The 19,525-nt window shown below is 58.6% G+C and overlaps 1 protein-coding gene across 1 annotated transcript in view; it reads left to right on the top strand.

Annotated features, from left to right (window-relative positions):
• The window catches only part of MDGA2 (MAM domain containing glycosylphosphatidylinositol anchor 2), a 193,508-nt gene that overhangs the window by 70,572 nt on the left and 103,411 nt on the right, over positions 1–19,525 (top strand). Inside the window, exon 6 of the mRNA XM_044436278.1 lies at positions 7,046–7,315. Within this exon, the coding sequence (XP_044292213.1) occupies positions 7,046–7,315 (270 nt within the window). The remainder of the gene's footprint in view (positions 1–7,045; positions 7,316–19,525) is intronic.

The following is a 19,525-nucleotide window of genomic DNA, read 5'->3' on the forward strand; positions in this document are numbered from 1 at the left end:
GAGGGGGCTTCACCGAACGGTGCGTTTCTTTGTTCAGTGCTAGAATCGAAGTGGCCGGCACCTCCCGTGTACGCGCCAAGCCCAGATTCCGATCCGTGGAACTCACAGGGTGTTTGTGGGTGAAGGGGAGATTCATCGCACATTATTTGACTTTTCATGCGCCCGCACGGTCCTCACGTCTCCTCACAGCCATCGCCGGCGCGCCTTGTTGGATTGCTCAGTTTGCAAAGAAAACAGATGTGATAACAGCCCGTCAGAGGAAGATGCCCCATGATTCATGGTGTCTCTGCTTTGCAAGAATGTCGCAGCAAGAGCACCGGGCTCCAAGGTGCACTTCCACGGGATCGTAAATCAGCGGCTTGTTTCCGAACGGCGGGGGCGAAACCTGGAATGGGGAAAGCGCATCGTCCTGGCGGTTCCCGTTCCGCGGCAGAGGAAAGCTGCAGGACGGGAGGAAGCATGCTGCCAAAACCATCATCCAGGAGCTGGCTGCTTCCTGCGCTAGGTAGACGGAACAAACCTTTTTGCAGAAAGCTTTGGCACAAAATCCGAGCTTTGCTGTGCAACCTCCATGGCTTGAGGTCCGCAGAAGGGAGGAAAGCACCCCTTTGGCTCTTGTGATGGAGCCGTCTGCTGGCCCCGCTTTCTCATCAGGATGCTGCCGAGCCTGGTCAGAAATACAACAATTAAGCAGATGCCACGAAAGCAACACACGTCCGTCGGGAAAGCCTCAGACACCACGGAGGCCTGCAGCGCCTCCCTGGTGCCATTGGGAGCAATACCCCCAACGAATTCATGCCCGTCTGCAGGCACTTCGTGGCATCTTTTGGGCTCAATGGTTGCCACTGGTCCTGCACCAGGTGCTCCAGACTTTCTTGGCCATGGTGGGGATGCTCCCAGCGGGCAGGGTTCCTCTGCCCGGCAGGCCCATCTGCGTCTCCAGCCAAGGAACCGGCATTCAGATCCGGGCACGGTTTCTTGCAAAGAGCAGGCAGCTTCGCATCCCTTCCTTCTGGTTCTTGCACGCAATTGCAGGAAATAGCCACTCAAGGCATCCGTAGAATAGCTTTTCCAAACAAAAAACACTAAATCTGCAATGGAAGGGTCAAAATAAAACCAGATCCAGGCGCAGCAGGTTGAAATTATCTGTCCTTAGAGAGACAAGTGGCTTTTTAAACACAGAGGTCCAAACTTGGGCACGGGGATGGAGGGTCCTACTCAGAGGACAATGACACCCAGACTTCCTTGGCCAGGAAACCCTGCATAAGGCACCGTGCTATTTCGGGCTGCACAAGAAACCAGTTTCAGTTCATTGCGGATGAGGATCTGCCCAGTTTCCACCATCCAGGCTGCGTGGTCTGAGGTCGAGGTCCGTCCACTTCTGGGCCTGCCGCGTGGCCTGCAGACCAAGCAACTGTGCTTGACAGCACATGCGGACACAGCAGATGTGCACTTTGGAAACGCTGTGAAGACATTTTCGTCCCTGGGAGAGTCATGCATGCATTTCCAGGACAGATGCAAGGGCAGGGGGTGCATTTGGGGAAATAAACAAAAAAACATGGCTGGATGTATGGCTGGAAGGATCAAGTCAAGCTGCAGCAACCCAGGCTCAGGCTGGACATCAGGAAGAGCTTCCTCGCTGCCAGAGCAGTACGGCAGTGGGACCAGCTGCCTGGAGAGGTGGGGGGCTCTCCCACCCTGGGGACATTCAAGGGGAAACTGGGCAGCCCTGAGTGGGATGGTGTGAACTGGTGTCCTACAACAGCAGGGGGGTGAACTTGATGGCCTTCATGGCCCTGTCCAACTCTGCCATTCTATGAATCTAGGAATCCTTCACAGGGAAGAAACTGGCCACAAAGCATCCGCACCACATCATGGGCTACTGGGAAAAGGCACTGCAAAGCTCTTGGGATTCAGCTGTGAAAACCACAACGGGTGGGGTGTTGGTTTGGGGAAACTCCAATCCCTGGAACAAAGCCCAAGTTGGTGCCCCCCATAAGGTTCCTCACTCAGGTGGCTGCCCGGAGAGGTGGGGGGCTCTCCCACACTGGAGAGATTCAAGGAGAAATGGGCAGCCATCTGGGTGGGGTGGTGCGACTTGGTGTCCTGCACCAGCCGGGGGTTGGATCCGATGGCCTTCATGGCCCCTTCCAACTTTGCTCTTCTATGATTGTTTAATCGAAAAGAAGGAGGGAAATCTTACAATCGAATATAGAATTAAGTTGGAACAGAGAAGTTTGTCAAACTCGAATTTTACTAACCTGGACATCCCTGTGGCTGCGCTCGGCAGGTCCCAGGGCTGGGGGTCATGGCACTGCTGAAGGGCTTGCCAGCCGTGGGGGCCGAGGGACCCTGTTGGAAGAACGGGGGAGCCACAGGCGCTTGCCGCAGCCGTGCTGCTCACGTGTACTGGGGCCTTCCGACACCCCCCCCCCCAGCTTCTCAGCTGGTGCTCCAGCAAAGACTGCCTCCCATTTGGAAAACAGCGGGGGGGGGGGGCTGGGCAAACCGCTCAGTGGAGCTTGTGGCAGCCCTCTTGACGAGCCACACGAGGCAGGGGACGGATCCTGACGGGTTCCTTCAGGAAGGACGATCGCGGCACCCCCGTGCCCTAGTGGGGCCGAGCGGCGTAATGCGATCACGCCATGAGCCGCCCTCTTATCGCCTTTGCGAAGGTCCGTGCTGGAAAGGTCGCGCTGAGTTGTAATCCTTCCGTGAAGTGTCAGTCGGTTTTGTCCAACTTTTTAACAAAGAAACAAAAAGCTCTTTCCATGTCAACCTATTACAGCATCACCGGGCTTGAGCGAGGGCCGTGTGCACGTGTGCAGCCCGATCTATAAAGCGCTTTGTTTAGTATGCGCGGCGACAAGTTCCCGGCCCGGAGGATGCCTGTAATCCCAAGATAAGGAAACACCTCCTCTAATAAGCAGAAGGGAGCGATAAACCGGACGGGGAGCGCAGCTCTGCAGCCGAGGCCTGGAATGGCTCCGGAGCGCTGGGCTTGGCCACCAGACAGCGAGTGGCCACGGGGTCAGTGGCAAGGGGCAGCCCTCGGCATCACCCCTCCGCTTCGAGGCGGCCCAGTCTGGTCCTCCCTCTCGAGAAGGCCTTTCCGCACGCCACCGGCGGATCTCGCTCCCACACACGCCGGGCTTGCCCTGGGAGTCACATGCCCCAGGCCCAGTCTGGCTCCTGCACCCTGTGGCCTGAGGAGGGAGGCCGTGGCCACCCCTTGCTCGCTTGCCAGAACGAAGGGGCAGGTGTCGAGGCTCCATCAGCTCTGGGGGACTCCCAACAGCAAAGAGGCGGGGCCCAAACCCAGCTGTTTGAGCCGCAAGCGCTTCCTGCCAGCCACTCGACCTCGGCCCGTCACGCCAGCCACTTGGAAGGAGATGCACCTGCACGAAAGCTGAAGCCCCCCCAGTGGGGACCGGCACGTGGTGTGGCCTTCTGGACTCCTCTGGAGGACCAGGACAGGGCCCTGGACATGCCTCATTTCACCTGCAGGAGGGTCTCCATCCTGGATAGGAAGGGTGTAGAAAGGCAGAACGCCACCCGGCTATTTCTGCCCTGGTGGTAGATCCATCTGTTCTGCCTCTCCCAGGAACTCCGGGAAAAGCAGCCGCAGGCCTTCCTTGCGGGCCCCTTCAGGGCCGCCTGCTTCGGATTGCCATGCCTGGTGACGCGTCCTTCTCTGTGCTCTGGATCCCTCTTGGCCCAGTCCGGGAGCACAGGGTCCCTCCGCCTTGCATCCTCCGTTCCTGCTTCCGGAGGGCGCAGCTCGGAGAAGGGGCAACAGAGGGGCAGCTTGGAAGGACCGGCACTTGTACGCAAGGCAAGGCGAGGTCCTGGTTCCCGGGGCAATCCGTGCAGACAAACTGCCCCCATGAACTGGATGACTGCAGCTTCATTCTGTACAGAAGGAAGTGGTGCAGATTCGAGAGAGCGCCGCCGCTCACGGATCCCTGCAAGGAGCGCCTTCTCGCATTTAATTGAGGGAAGTGTATAGCTGCACCAGGTGGCGCTGAGGAAGCCGTCCCACAGGGTGTCCGCTCTGCTCAGGACCCTGTGGCGGGTGCTCAGGGACCCAGAGGGCTGCAGCTCCTCCTGGGTCACTCCTCCCACTTCTGATCGGAGAGCTGCACCTGGCCTGCGGTGGCCCTCATCCTTCCAGCCATGGAAATGCGGATTCCATGGCCAGGCCTGCAGAGCTCCCCCCCGCCCGCCCAGAAGGGCGGCCCCCGCTTGGGCAGCTCTTTCCAAGGCGCCTTCTTCGCCCTTGGGATGACGCCACCAGTGAGGCAATCAAGCTGCAAGGAGGCAATCAGGCTTGGCGCCGTTGCTCACGGAAGCATCGCCAGAGGACTGCCGAGGAAAACGGTGTGCGGCGCCTGTGCCTCCTGCAGGGAAGGTGTCCACAGATGCTGCCAGAGAAGGCCACCCGGACAGTGCACCACCGTGCCCAGGCGGTGCGGGAAGCTGCAGCTCAGCTGTGAATGGGCTTGATGCAGGCTCAGCAGATGGACTGGGCTGGGGGGGGGGAGCTGCCGCGCCACCCCTGCAAAGGGGCTGACGGCGCGCATTGGCTGCCCCTCCTCGGAGCATCCCCACCAAGCTGGAGGGGGGGCCGTTTCGGTTTCCCCCACCAGGAGGACGTTCGCCCCACCTCTGCAGGGGTCTAAACGGCCACCCGCCCCTGCTCCCGGCCCCGTCGTCGTTCCCCTGCAGCCGAGAAACTGGGAGAAGACAGGCCTGGAAGTGTAGCAGTAAAGGAGCCAGGGTGGCGTCGTGGTGAAGAGCACGGGACCAGGACTCAGGCGGCCCGGGTTCGAGTCCCTCCGAGCCATGAGCCCCCTGGGTGACTCTGGGCCAGTCGCAGCCTCTCAGCCCAACCTACCCCACAGGGTTGTTGTTGTGGGGATGAGAGTGAGAGAAGCAGGAGAAGAACAGTGTGAGCCACCTTGGATTCTTTAAAAAAAGGAATATAGCTCTTATCAATCAAAAAATAAACAAACTAGAAGAATTCACCCAGTGTAAGGACATTTCCCTGGAGACCAAGGCCGAGATTCTCCACATTGTGTTCCTGATCGTGACGTAGGGGAGTGAAAGCCGGACCGTTACGGAAGTTGACAGGGCAACGGTGGTGGCCTTCAAAGCACAGTGCTGGATGAGAGCTTTGCAAATATGCTGCACCAAACCAACCACAGCAAGTGGCCCGAGCCAGAAACAGAGAAACAGCGCAAGTCAGGAGGGACCTCCCGGGCCATCTAGTCTGACCCCCAGCTCCAGCCAGCTCCGCTCACGACATGCCCACCATGTGCACATCCAGCCTAGCCTTGAACACCCTCACGGATGGGGCCTCAACCTCCTCCCGTGGAAGCCCATTCCACACCCTCGGGGTCCTGACTGTCAGGAAGTGCTTCCTGGCATCCAAACAAAACCTTGGCTCCCTGAGCTTTGCTCTGTTGCAGGGTGTCCTGCCTCCTCTGCAGGGGAGAACAGGTCTCTCCCCACCTCCGTGTGATGCCCCCTCACATGCCTGTATGCCTAGAACTTGCCCTGGAAGCAAAAAGGGCACAACCTGGGCACATCGTGGGGAAGCCCGGCTTCCTGGAGGAGCCAAGCCGGGTGGGAGACCCCAGGGGCAGAGGCGGAGGAGGGAGGCTGCCGAGGTGCCAAGGAAGGCTGGGGGCCTGCGAAGGACGGGCATTTGGATGAGGCAGGGCAGTCTTGCAGGGCTGTTCTAGCCGTCACGGGGAGAATGTCTGGAGCTCGCAAAGGCACTGCTGCGGTTACCTGTGATTGCAGCAAAGTGAGACCATCGGTGATACCTTTGCAGAACCCTGCCCCTGCCTTGGGGTAAAGGGTTGGCGGGTCCTAACCCATTGCTCTGCAGTGCCAGGGCCCTTCGGCTGGCCTTTAGTTGCCTGCCCCCCTGCTGGGTTGCCCAGGTTCGAGGGGAGGGGAGGGGAGGGGAGCCCGTCTTGCAAACCCGGCAGCTTCCCAAGCGGCCCCCTCCGCACGGCAGCTTCCTTCCTTCCATCACGCCCGTAATAAAACCCCCGCTGGAGGCACACGGGAGCCGGGAGCCGCCCTGGGATGGGATGCGCCACTGCTCCAGATGGCTCCCAGCCGCTCTCTCCCGGCAGCGCCTGCCTCCTGCGGAGCGCAATTAGGGGAAGCTATGGAATACCCGCGGCTTTGGCGAATGAGCAGCCGAATGGGAGACCCACAACCTGTGTGTGCCGAATGCAGCCGTGCAATGTCGATGGACGCGAATGGGAAGCCGGCTTGGGGGAGAGACGGGCCTTCTGCTGCTCCTGGTCATGGAGGCAACCGGGGACGGGGGCGGGGGGTGGATCCGAAGGCCTTGGGGGCAGGCACAGACACGCCTGCCTGGCATCTCTCCAGACACCTGCCAGATTCTCTGAGCCTCCTTCGGTCTGCCTCTGTCCCGTTCTGGTTTGGGCCCCTGGCCTGCTGCAGAGCCTGCCAGCTCCGGCTGTGCTTGGGTTCGGAAGGGTGTCTGGGGGCCTCGGAGCTCAAGGAACGCCCTGCCTGGGGGTCACGTATTTATTTATTTCTTATGAAAAGCTTTTCTACCGTGGCTGATGTCCTTGGGCAAGTCCCTGTCCCATCTCCCGGGAAGTCAGAGTTTGGTAGCCAGCCACAACCGTGGGGGGAGCAGCCGTGGGGCGCGGTGGCTTTGGCAGGGGTTGTCCTGGGCAGCCCAGCGAGTCCCACAAGCCACCACCACCAACGCTGCTGCTATCCTGGAAGGAGGAAATGGGACCACCCCACTTCCAGGTCAGGCACTCCAAGCTGTAAAGAGAAGGGCCCAAACGCTTTTTATGAGTGAACAAACGCACAGCTCTTTGCTTCCCTTCGCAGAAATGAATGAACCCTCTTTGGCGAGGCCCTGCCAGCGACTGCCCGGAGTCTCCCATGCACGCGGTTTTTGCTTCCCGAGGCCCCTAGCTCATCGTCCTCTTGGGCGGCGGTGACGTCCGCCACGCCTGACCTCCTCACTGCTCTTCCCCCGCAGCCTCCCCGTCGATCAAGCTCTTGGTGGAAGACCCCATCGTCGTGAACCCCGGAGAGGCCATCACCTTGGCGTGCGTCACCACGGGGGGCGAGCCGCTGCCCACGCTCACCTGGGTGCGGGCGGTGGGCGCCCTGCCGGAGAAGACCGTCCTGAAGGGCGGGACGCTCACCATTCCCGCCATCACCTCGGACGATGCCGGCACCTACAGCTGCATCGCCAACAACAACGTGGGGAACCCGGCCAAGAAGTCCACCAACATCATCGTTCGAGGTAAGCGCGGCCCGGGGCTTGGCAGCGGGCCGTGCCGCTCGCCCCTGGTGCGGTGACAGCGGTGGTCACGCGCCTGCAGGCCTGAGGTGTTGCTCTGTTTCATTACTAGCCGCTTTTCTGTCCCGTCCCCTGCAAAGGTCTCAGGACAGCTGACAATACACAAGTAGAATGAAGCTAAGAAAGGAGTTTCTTGTGTGCATGCCAGGAGGACAGGGAGATGCAGGAGAGTGGCTTCAGGTCGGCTTTGGCTGGAAGTGTCCCAATTCCAGAATTCTGGAATTTTGCTTCCAGAAATGGATGCAGACACGAACGTGGGCTTGACGGAAACCTGCATGGCAAGTGAGGGGGCAGAAAAGGTGCATTTGAAAATCAGTTTGAAAAACGGGTGCTTTTGAAAAGGTTGCTTAAACAGTTTAATCCATGGCAGGGCCATGTGCATTTTTCGGCGGTCGGTAGCCATTTTGTGGTGTCAGAAAATTTGAGATGCTCTTCCTTCAACTCACTGATCGTTTTAGTGATGAGTGGGAGCAAATGGTGGGGGGAGGTTTTCACATTTGTAGAAGAGAGAACTTTGGGTAGGAGGGCAAATGCTCTAGAGACAGAGCCAAAATTCAAAATGGTCTTGTCACGTTAGAAAACTGGGCCGGCCGATTGCCTGATTCCAGGAGGCGAGCAGGAGCGGGATCCACAGGGGGGTCCAGTTTCTGTTGTGAATGTTTGGGAGAGATGGACCCATAAGAATGGAAGTTCTGCTATCTTTTAGAAAAGGGGCGCGTAGGGGAGTGCCGTCAGCTCCCAGCTACCCGAAATGCGATAATCTTGGAGTGGGACGTACACCCAGAGGGGTGTTTCAGTTCATGGCCATTGTTTCATAGGAACTTCCCGTCCATGGCAGGAGGCAAAGCAATAAAGTTTCATTACAACTTTTATACAACCGAGTTTTATTGCCACTCTCTTCCCAGACGGTCAGGTCACCGTGCCCCTGCGGCTCACGGTGGCCCTCGTCACCAACCAAGACAACGCGCAAAATGACAACCTTTTATTGAGACCCGGGTGGGCCATTTAGGGGTGCGTGAAAAATCCAACGGGGTGAGAAGCTGGGGTGGGGGGGCGGTCTTAACTGTATCCTGTCAGCAGGTCAGCAATGTGAGTTGAGCCAGAATTCAAACGTCAGCATTTTTTAAAAAACAGGGAAATTTGCATAAAATTCGGGCCTCCCTTCGAAAAGGCTTGAATAGCACCCAAATCCGAAGTTAGCGATCAGCCCAGAAGGTGCATGAGCGTCTGCGGTGGAAGGAAGGGCTTCCAAGTGTCCCATGTTCAGTGTTCAGTGTTCCAACAGCAACAGCTGGCTTGGATCTAAGGAGTCGGTTCCGGGTTGTGGAAACCACGATCTGCATGTTGCATTTCTGCAAACTCTGCCAGAGGCATGTAGTTTTCCACCCCAAACGCTCGCCACTATTTTGAGCAGTTCTGCAGAAACGGGCGCTCCCCGACTGTTGGTCGATGGGTGGGGAAAGTGTGCGAAGTCCAAGGGGTTCAGTTGGACGTGGGCTTTCTGGTGTTGCACCTCCGAGGCAAGAGAGACGACCAGGAGGTTCCAGCTGGGCTCAGCTTGGCCCTTGGGCTGACGCGAGGCCAACGCACGGGTGGCCCGTGCTTGGAAAGGAGCGGGCACCACCGACAGCCTCCCACGGGGCAGGGGGAGGGGGGCGGAGCCTATTCATCCTCCGGCCCTGCAGAGCAGTCGAGGGATGGAAGGGTCCACCGGTTTCCGGCCCCTTGCCCTCCTCACGCTGCTCTAGAGCGAATGCACTTCTGCGAAGCCGCCAACGGGGCTGGTGGCCAGAAGCCCTCGGATCTTCCGTTTCTTCAGACTTTTCAACTGGAAGGGGGGGTGGGGGGCTGCGATATGAAGAGTCCGGCCTGTGGGAGAGGGTGGCATCCTCTTCCTGTGCCTCTTCGCCGCCAGGGGCTCCTCCAAGAATGGGGCGCTCCAGGACCAGGAACGTGGATTCGGGCACGGAGGCCCTTGCTGTGCTGCCGTCCACGTGGTTGCAGCAGAGCAGCCGGACCGACAAGAACTGCGCATGCAGCCGATGCGCACTGAGCACGCAGTCGTCCTGCGCCAGGTGCTCCCAAGCCCATCCCTTCGTGCCCTTGCGAACAGGCCTGCGGGTGCACAACCACAAGGCCCATCCCTGAGCGAGCTTGCAGGGGTGCTGCTTGCTGTGCATGAGCCGAATGTCCAGCTGCAAAGCCGATGATGCACTTGAAATGTGGGGAGCGGCATGCATGCAAAAACCGCTTGCAAACGAAACGAAATGAGCTGTTGCATATTCAGGGATTGTGGGAATGCAAGCCGGACTAGCTGGAACTCTCTAGACAAGTTCCATGAAAGCCATCGCACTTCTCCCGGAAAATAGTGCTGATGTACACTTTCTCCTCGGATTCTTGTGCATCCCATATTTTGGGGTTCTTCAGTATCCCCAGTGTGAAGCTCCATCTTTTAGCACTGGGAACTGGATGTCCATCCAGTCCTCTTCTCAGCTCTTCTTCCTCTTCCTCTTCTTTGGCTGCGACTTCTGCTTCTGCTTCAGCACAGAGCATTTCAGAAGAGCGAAGGGAAATGTCTGTCAGAGATAACACCGAGATAAACCCTGCCTCCCCTTGGATGCAGATTTCATGAGTCATGGCATAATAAACTAGCCCTCCTGCATATTTATTCATGGCAATTCAAGCCTGGAAGCCTCATGAGACTGAACAAAATATAATTAAAATTCTATCTCAATTTTTTTCCAAACATAAAAAAAGAAAAGAAAAGCCTGCATTGCCTAATGAATTCCTCAAATGATGAGAAGCTGGGAAAAGGAAATGAAAATGCCATGGAACTCGGGTAAACTCAGCTGCATCCCTGAAGCCTCAAAGGTCAGCACAAGGAAAGACTTGTGACCACGGACATCTTCCTTGGCTTAATAATCAAACTGTTTTTTGCAAGCGTGCAGGTTTTCAGTATTGAAAGCAGATGCATGTGCTTTGGATTTCCAAGTGAAAACGCGCATCTGTGTGTGTGAGCATCAGGTGCCAAGTGGCACAATACTCTGGGCTGTGTGCCCGACTCCGGTTCGGACTCCTCAGCCGCTCCCTTCTGTCCTCCTGCCCTTCCTTCTCCACTCCTCGGGGGCCAAACGGGCCTTTGGGGGCAGCCCTCCGTCTGCCCTCTGCCCTGTCGGTGAGCACAGGGAGTTTCCCCTGCGAACAGCCATGCGGTGGAGAGGCATGGACAGTCTCCCAGGGGGACCCCCAGCACCCCCACCCAGGAGCCTCCCTGGCCCTGCCTTTCTCTCCCGGCTGCTCCTGCGTGAGGAAGAGGAGGGGCCCCTCCCTGGGGTGCCTCACACGGAGCAGCCCTTCCTTCCATCTCTGTGGGCCCAGGACCGTGGGCACAGGCAGGCAGGGGACTCTGCCCTTTCGGCCCCTTGCAGGACCCCCCGGACGGGTGCCCAGGACCACCCTGGGGCGTGCCCTGAGATTTGCAGCCCCAGGGGCAGCTCAGCACCATCATGGCTTGGCAGGGCTCGAGGAGCAGAGCCTTCTGGAGGTGGGTGGAGCGCTGTTCTCCCCTGCGGAGGAGGGCAGGATGCGTTCCAGGGGAGCCACGCTCAGGGAACCCAGGTTCCGTTTGGATGCCGGGAAGCACTTGGGCCCATGCCAGGCCACATGGCCACCCTGCCCAGCGCCCCCAGGGCTGCCCGAAGAAGGGGCCAGCTCCCCTTGGCTGTGGCCTCCTTGCCATGCACCGTTCGTCCGGGCTCTTTGGGTAGGCAAAGCCAAACACATAGAAACATAGAGAGTGAGCCAGAAGGGGCCTCCCCGGCCATCTAGTCTGACCCCCGGCTCCAGCTGACTGCTTGCAACATGCCTTCCATGCGCATGTCCAGCCTGTCCTTGAAGACCCTCACCAATGGGGCCTCAACAACCTCTCGTGGAAGCCCATTCCACACCCTCGGGGTCCCAACTGTCAGGAAGTGCTTCCTGGCTCCAAATGGAACCTGGGTTCCCTGAGCTTTGCTCCACTGGCACGCATCCTGCCCTCCACTGCAGGGGGAAAGGGTCATGACCCACCTCTTCATTCCTCCCCCCCTCCCCCCCGGACCTGCCTGTCGCCAACAGGGGACAAACCTGCCCTTTCAGTGTGTCGCACGTTTAGAAGCGATCCAGAGCTTCTGTGCACGTCCTGAGAATATTGGCTTGTGCAGGCCGGGACTTGCTGATGCGTGAAGGCAAATGTATTGATATTGGTCAAAGCTAAAGCTGCAGATTGGCTTTTCATCCTGCGGATGATCATGGGGGATAAAACGGTTTTGACTGTTCTTCAAAGCGATCCTTTTCCCTGATCCAGAACTGCTCCAGGGCACCCACTGTCCTGCAGCCGGGTCTGCAAACAGAAAGCTGCTTCCTTCAAAATGGAAGGCAACCAGCAGCTCCTCTGAGGCCCGGGGCAGGCTTTTCCGGAGAGTGGGAGAGCGGTGGCTAGAAAAAGGCCGGTAGGAGCTCACAGTGGCTGATTTGTATGCAGAGGCATCCTGAGCAGGGGATCTCATTGTGCCGGAGAGCATCAGAGGGAGCCACGCAGGACCTGGATTCCCTGAGCTGAGCTCAGGGACGGCATCCACCCTCGGCGTGGGGAGTTGGAGCCTGGCCTTCCCTGCCAGCTCAATGCATGTGCTCTCAGGAAGACAACCCTGGAGAGAGCCTGGAGAAGAGAAGGCTGGGGGGGGGGGCATGGTCTCCCTCTAGAAGGACCTCAAGGGCTGCCACAAAGAGGAAGGTCAAGGTCTCGTCTTGCTGGTGCCAGAGTGCAGGACAGGGAATAATCCATTCAAGCTGCAACAACCCAGATCCAGGCTGGACATCAGGAGAAGCTTCCTCACTGTTGGAGCAAAACGGCAGTGGGACCAGCTGCCCGGAGAGGTGGGGGGCTCTCCCACACTGGAGACATTCAAGGGGAAACTGGGCAGCCATCTGGGTGGGATGGTGTGAATTGGTGTCCTGCAACAGCACGGGGGTGGTCTCGATGGCCTTCATGGCCCCTTCCAACTCTACTCTGATTCTATGACGGCAAAATTAACGGCAGAAAGAGAAGGGGATGGCAGAGGATGAGGTGGCTGGATGGGGCAGTGCGTGTGGGCTTGGGTGGACTCCGGGGGATGGTGGAGGACAGGAGAGCCTGGAGGAATGTTGTCCATGGGGTCGCGATGGGTTGGGCACAACTTTGCGACAAAACAAAACACAATTCCATGATTCTCTATCACTCCCTATGATTCTATGAAGTGGGTGGAGAAGGGAGGCAAGGAGAGATGCCAGGGCCAGAGGGACCCTGAAGCTGCTCCGGACGCCTTCCCCCTGCCCTGCTGTGTCCCACGGGGCTAGGCAGGGGAAAGAGCCCAGCTCGTGTCGAGTGCCGGGCAGGAGACGAGGGGGACAAGGCCAGGCCCGCTTCGCTGCTTGGCTTGTCCTGTGGAGGATTCTCGGAGGGCTCGCGATCGGCTCACCCTTCCAAGCCCCGCAGCGAGTGATCTCCTGGGGCACGAGGGCGTCCACCCCAAATAATTCCGGCACGTTCGAGATGGCTCTCAGACTGAATTGGAGTGCTGAGGGTGCTGCCCCAGGCCTCCGAGCGTCTCACTTGGGCACGCTGGAAAGACCCTCCCTCTGGCAGGAGGGCAGGCCTTTAAGAGGAAATATTTGTACGGGCAGCTACCTCTGGGGGAATGCTTGGAGGGTCTGTGCCGATTTAATGCGCCGATTTAATGCCTCGGGGAACGGACGGGCAGCTCCCACGGAGGCTGTGCACTGAAGGGCTTAAGATCCGGAGCTGCCAGCACATCGTTCCCGTTCATGGCCGGTTGCAGCTGGGAGAGGAATATCTATCACTGGGCATGTGGCATGGAAAGCTTTGGAAAGAAATCCATATATTGGGAGAGAAGTTCCACAACGAAATAACTATCGGAAACCAGCGACCTGCAGTGGGTGCGGCTCCTTGCGAATGTGGAGCACAAAGGAGGATACTGAAGTTCTGGCATTGATACCGAGGAGAAAACATAACCCATAACCTCGGAATCCTGCAAACAGGATCCTGGCATCATAGAAGCATGGAATGGCAGAGTTGCAAGGGGCCGGAGGGCCCTCGGGGCCAGCCCCTGCTCTGCTGGGCAACCCGTCCCCCGTCCCTCTTGGGGGGCTGGCCAGCTGCACCATGACGGCCTTCAGTGCAGGACGGCCCCCACCCCCCTAGCCCACTGGTTCCCCTGTGGTACGGCTCTACCCGTCAAGGAGCTTTTCCTGATGTCCAGCCGGAATCTGGCTCTCCGTAACTTCAGCCCGTCATGCCATGTCCTGCACTTTGGGATGATGGGAGGAGACCCCGGCCCTCCTCTTTGTGACAGGTTTTGAGGTAGTTATAGAGAGATATCCTGTCTCCCCCTCAGTCTACACTTCTCAGGCCTATACATAGAGCAAGTCAGAAGGGTCCTCCTGGGCCATCTAGTCTGACCCCCCGGTTCCAGCCGGCTCCGCTCACAACATGCCCACCATGTGCAAGTCCAGCCTATCCTTGAACACCCTCAACCACCTCCTGTGGAAGCCCATTCCACACCCTAGGGGTCCTGACTCTCAGGAAGTGCTTCCTGGCATCCAAATGGAACCTGGGCTCCCTGAGCTTGGCTCCGTTGGAGCGCGTCCTGCCTTCCTCTGCAGGGGAGAACAGGTCTCTCCCCACCTCCGTGTGACACCCCCTCACATACCTGTATGTGGCCAACAGATCCCCTCGGAGTCTCCTCTCCTCCAGGCTGAAGAGACCCAGCTCCCTCAGTCCCGCCTCATACGGCTTCCCCTGCAATCCGGCCACCATCCTCGTGGCCCTGCACTGCACCGATTCCAACCCGGCTCCATCCTTCTGGTGATGTGGAGCCAATCATGCCCTGCTCTTTCAGCCTCTCCTCAGGGGGCTTTCCAGGTCCCCGGACCACCCCTGCCGCCCTCCTCTGCACGCTTCCCAGCTTGCCTGCATCCTGCTCCAACTGGAGTGCTCAGAACCGGACTCAGGGCTGCAGGCGAGGCCTGGCCAGGGCCGGGCAGAGGGGGACCAGCCCGTCCCGCGATCATCTCAGCCCGGAGCGCCACCCGACGGCTTGAGTGCTGTGCCCGTCTTGTGGGGATCAGCCCCCCACCCGCCGTGTCCTCTGCGCACTGGCCGAGCATCTCCTGCGCCGCCTGATCCAAACCACTAACAGCGATGCCGCAGCGCAGATCTCAGGCTTCCGTCACAACCTGCGGCACGGGAGCTGCCTCCACCTCCGTGACGTGACGAGGGTTGTGTCCGGCGTTCGCGTTTTCTGAGGGGTCCCTTTCAACGCGGAAGCTGACGGCGGTACTGCTCTTGCTCGGCCTTTTGGTTGCCGCAAGGGCCGTCTCGCTCTGGGCTCGCAGTGCGTCGTCCTTCGCAGGGGAGCTTCTGTGCCCCGCTCAGTTTTGGACTTCTGCTGTTTTGTAAAGGTGGCCTTGTTGTTCCTGCATCGCAACGCTTCCGGGCGCGTGAGCCTCGGACCCGGGAGCCGTGCAAGCTCCGTGCAGCATGCCGCCGGGCATTCTCCGGACGGGGGTTTCGGGCCACCCCGCTCGAGCGGCACTGCGGGAAGGGGCAGGAAGCCAGAGTGCCAGGGGGCATCGGGACTGCTCCGGACCCCCCCCCCCGAGGTCCTGCTGCAACCTCCGGGAAGTGGCCACATGGCGCCTTGGACAAGATGGCCCCCTCCCGCATGGCAGTTGGTGTGTATGGGCAGAGCGCTCTGCACATGCTCAGAGGTAGCCTCACCACTCCCAGGGCTGGACCCTTGCGGTATTTTAAGAGTTGCAGGTAGAATCCAGTGAAAGAGGCCCAACCCCCCATGGCCCCACCCTCCCGAAAATCTACAAAACAAACGGTGGCTAATTAACTTGATCTGGGGAGAAGAGAGACCTCTGCAGCACTGCACTTACAAAAGACTGGGCTCTCTTCCTTTTATCTCCTCCTCCTTTTCTTAATGCGCATTTATAAAAATTAGAGGTACCAACCTGTGTAAATCCTTGAACGGTATTTGCATTTTAATTGAAAACTCGAACGCATCTGGGCTCATAAGTGCCCGGCATTTACATGATATTAAAAAGTTTGGAGATGCCCCACAGGATAACGCTCCCGCACTCGATTGTGCTGATGCTTTTCGAGAGCTGGGGATCTGTGGAGGGAGGCCGGTGGGGGACGCCTGCACAGAGCTTCCGGCTCCCAAAGGACGAAGGAAGTTGGAAGATGCTCGCCAGTCCCAGGGCATGTGGCACAGGGGTTTCGGAGGCCGGGAGGGCTTGCTGGCTTTCCACCTCCGGGTCCGTGGGTTGGAGCACCCGCTGCATGCTTGGGATATCGAAAGCTCAGACATAGAAACGTGGGTCTCCCAGGCCATCTAGTCTGACCCCCGGCTCCAGCCTGCTCCGCTCATGACATGCCCGCCATGTGCATGCCCAGCCTGTCCTTGAACACCCGCACCGATGGGGCCTCAACCACCTCCCGTGGAAGCCCCTTCCACACCCTCGGGGTCCCGACTGGCAGGAAATGCTTCCTGGCATCCAAACGGAACCTTGGCTCCCTGAGCTTTGCTCCATTGGAGCGCGTCCTGCCTTCCTCTGCAGGGGAGAACAGGTCTCTCCCCACCTCCGTGTGACACCCCCTCACACACCTGTATGTTGCCCATAGATCCCCTTGGAGTCTCCTCCCCCCAAGGCTGAAAAGACCCAGCTCCTGGGCTGCTGGGCAGGACAGAATCTGAACAAATTCTCCTCCTCCTCCTCCTCCTCCTCCTCCTCCCACCACCTTCGGGCTGAAGGAGCATCTTCTCATCCGGCCGCACCATCAGCCCAGCAGGGCCCACACTGGCTAGCAGCAGCTTGCCCAGGCCCCTGGAGAAGCAGCCGGGCATTTTGCCGCTCCCCGGCAGCCTCCCACTGGGGTGCCACCCCTGCACGGGGGCCTCTGCGCCCATCAGCTCTCTCCCTTCTCCGCCATTCTCCCCACCCACCATTCCGGCCGCTCTTTGAAAGGCAGCCCTGGGCCTGCGGGGGCATCGGGAAAGGCCCGATCCAGCTGCTGGATGCTGCACCGTGCGTGGAGCAATTACGCACACAGCCCGGAGGCTGGTTGGCGGGTGGGAGAAGCTGCCTCCGGGGGCCACGGGGGCACCTCATCCCTGGAACTGCCTTCCTCTGATGCCAGGAAGCATTTCCTGCCAGCTAGGACCCCGAGGGTGTGGAACGGGCTCCCACGGGAGGCGGTCGAGGTCCCATTGGTGCAGGTGTTCAAGGACAGGCTGGATGTGCACATGGTGGGCATGTCGTGAGCGGAGCCGGCTGGAGCCGGGGGTCAGACTAGATGGCCCAGGAGGCCCCTTCTGACTCGCTCTGTTTCTATGTTTCTATTTCAAACAAATCCGCTCCCACGGCCCTCCCCAGGTGCTTGCCCAAACTGGCGCGGAGCTGGCCAACGCGCTCTCAGCCAATTCGCCCCCGGCTCCCGGGCCCACTCCTTAATAGGGTGGGTGCCCCGGCTTCGTATGGGCAAGCACAGAAACACCCCCCAGCCCCAGAAACACTCCCGGGGGAGCTTAGAAGGGGCGCGAAGTGGCTCCGCTCGGAAAGGCCGCGTCTGATGCCATTCATGTCCGGCTCAATGTGCGCTTGCAAGATAGGCGCGTCTTGATGGATTAGCGGAGCACCTGGGCTGCGCAGCTGGGGCGCAGCTCCACCTGGAGAATGCAAATCGGTTTTCACGAGGCACCTGCAAGTCAATTTGAGCCTTTGGAGTGTTGTGGGAGGGAGCGGAGGCGTCTCCGGCACGCAGGGTTGTTGTCGAACCGCTTCAGAAGATCTCCTGGAGCGAGCCAGTCGGCAAGGGAGGGTTCGCTGTGTCCAGCTGGGAAGCGGTGGCCGCCCAGCATGCCGTGCCTGTGCTTGTCCAGCGCTCGGATGGGACCCAAGAAGCAGCTTTGCACTGCGGCAGGGAACCGTCCAAAATATTCTGGACACAGCCCGGCAGAAGGCAGACCGCCGCCTGCCATTAGGTCTCCAGCGAAATCTACTTCCCTGTAAGCAGATTTCCGAACGGAATCGGTTTTTGCCCCCTTCCCCCACCCCCAGAAGTGCACGTGAGTGGACTGGAAAACTCCACTGCGAAGCAGAGACGACCGTGCATTCCAAAAATAACTGAATTTAAATTGACTCAGTTCCAAAATACGAAATCAGAGACGTGAAAAATGAACCAAACCGATTCCTCTCCAAGCAAAGTCTGGAGATTTTATCAGTATGCCATAATTCTGCACCATTCTGGTTCTTGACTGTATGTTTTGAAAAGTCAGGAGAGCTTTAGGAGATCAGGCTGGTAGTGAGACAGTGCCGAAGAATCAGCAGCACACACCGAACACCGGGAGGCCTGGGCGGCACTCGGGCAGCAGTGTCTATTCCCATCACGCTCCTGTCTTGCAAAATTGCAGAATCACAGACCAGTCAGAGTGTCATTTATACAGGCCTTTATCCTTTGTTCCCATGTGTATAAGAAGGGAGGGATCTGTGTCAGCAGGCTGCATGAGCCCCGGCAATCTTTCCGTTCCAAGGTGCTTCCTGGCATCCAAACGAAACCTGGGTTCCCTGAGCTTTGCTGCGTTGGAGCACATCCTGCCTTCCTCTGCAGGGGAGAACAGGTCTCTCCTCACCTCCGTGTGACACCCCCTCACATACCTGCATGTCGCCCACAGATCCCCCCTGAGTCTCCTCTTCTCCAGGCTGAAGAGACCCAGTTCCCTCGGTCTCGCCTCATACGGCTCCCCCTGCAAACTGGCCACCAACCTTTTGGCCCTGCGCTGCACTGACTCCAACCTGGCTATATCCTTCCTGTAATGAGGGGCCCAGAACTGAGCACAATACTCCAGCTGCGGGCGCACCAGAGTCGTGTAGAGTGGCAGTAATACCTCTCTTGATCTAGAAGCCACACTTCTGGCTATGCAACCAAGGGTGGCGTTCGCCCTCTTGCCCACTGCGTCACACGGCTGGCTCACGTTCAGCCTGCAGTCAACCAGCCCCCCGAGGTCCCTTTCACAAGTGCTGCTCTCCAGCCACTTGTCCCCCAACCTGTACTTATGACAGCTATTCCTATGCCCCAAGTGCAAGACCTTGCCCTTCTCCACATTGAACGCCATCCTGTTGTCTCCTGCCCACTTCCACAGTCTGTCCAGATCCTTGAGGATCTGGGGTACCTGCTCCTCAGTTGTGACCACTGCTCCAGTTTTAGTGTCACCTGCAAATATGATCAGCAGACTGTTCACCCCTTCTTCCATGTCATTAATGAAAAGATTAAACAGGATCGGCCCCAGGACAGAGCCCTGGGGGACCCCGCTTGTCACTGGCCGCCATCCCGATGATTCCCCACTAATGGTTACCTTCTGCTTTCGGTCAGTCAGCCATGCCCTAATCCACTGGACAGTGCTTTGGTGTATCCCAAAACTCCTCAGTTTTTCAGCCAGGATACCATGGGGCACTTTGTCAAAGGCCTTGCTGAAATCCAGATAAACCATCATCCACTGCACCCCCTCCATCCAGCCATCTGGAAACCGTGTCATAGAATCCCACAAGGTTTTTCTGGCAGGACCTGTTTTTGCGGAAGCCGTGTTGTGTGGCTGTCAGCCTCCCTTCCCTGTCTAGCATCACTAGATCTCTCTCTATTACGAGCCTTTCCATTGTTTTTCCTACACTGGGGCCACTGATGCCACCCTCCAGTCCTCTGGAACTTCACCCGTTCTCCACGAAGCCTCAAAAATGGAGGCCAGCGGGCGTGAGAGAACCCCTGCCAACTCTCTAAGTACTCTTGGGTGCAACCCGTCAGGGCCTGGCGCCTTTGTAACGTCCAATGCCCTGAGGAGCCCCTTGACTTCAAGGGGGGGGACTCTAATCTGTGCCCCTAAGTCCCCAGCCTCATCTAATCTCCTATGCGGATCTCCCCCGTCCTGCTTTGGGGAGAACAGAGGCAAAATAGTCATTTAGCATCTGTGCCTGTTCCCTCATATCAGTCACTAGATCTCCTTCCTCCTTATTTAGTGGTCCCACCACTTGTCTCCCCTTCCTCTTCCTTTT

This window comes from Varanus komodoensis, unplaced genomic scaffold (genome assembly GCF_004798865.1).
Source record: "Varanus komodoensis strain SLA01 unplaced genomic scaffold, ASM479886v1 scaffold3, whole genome shotgun sequence".
In the NCBI taxonomy this organism is placed as follows: Eukaryota; Metazoa; Chordata; class Lepidosauria; order Squamata; family Varanidae; genus Varanus; species Varanus komodoensis.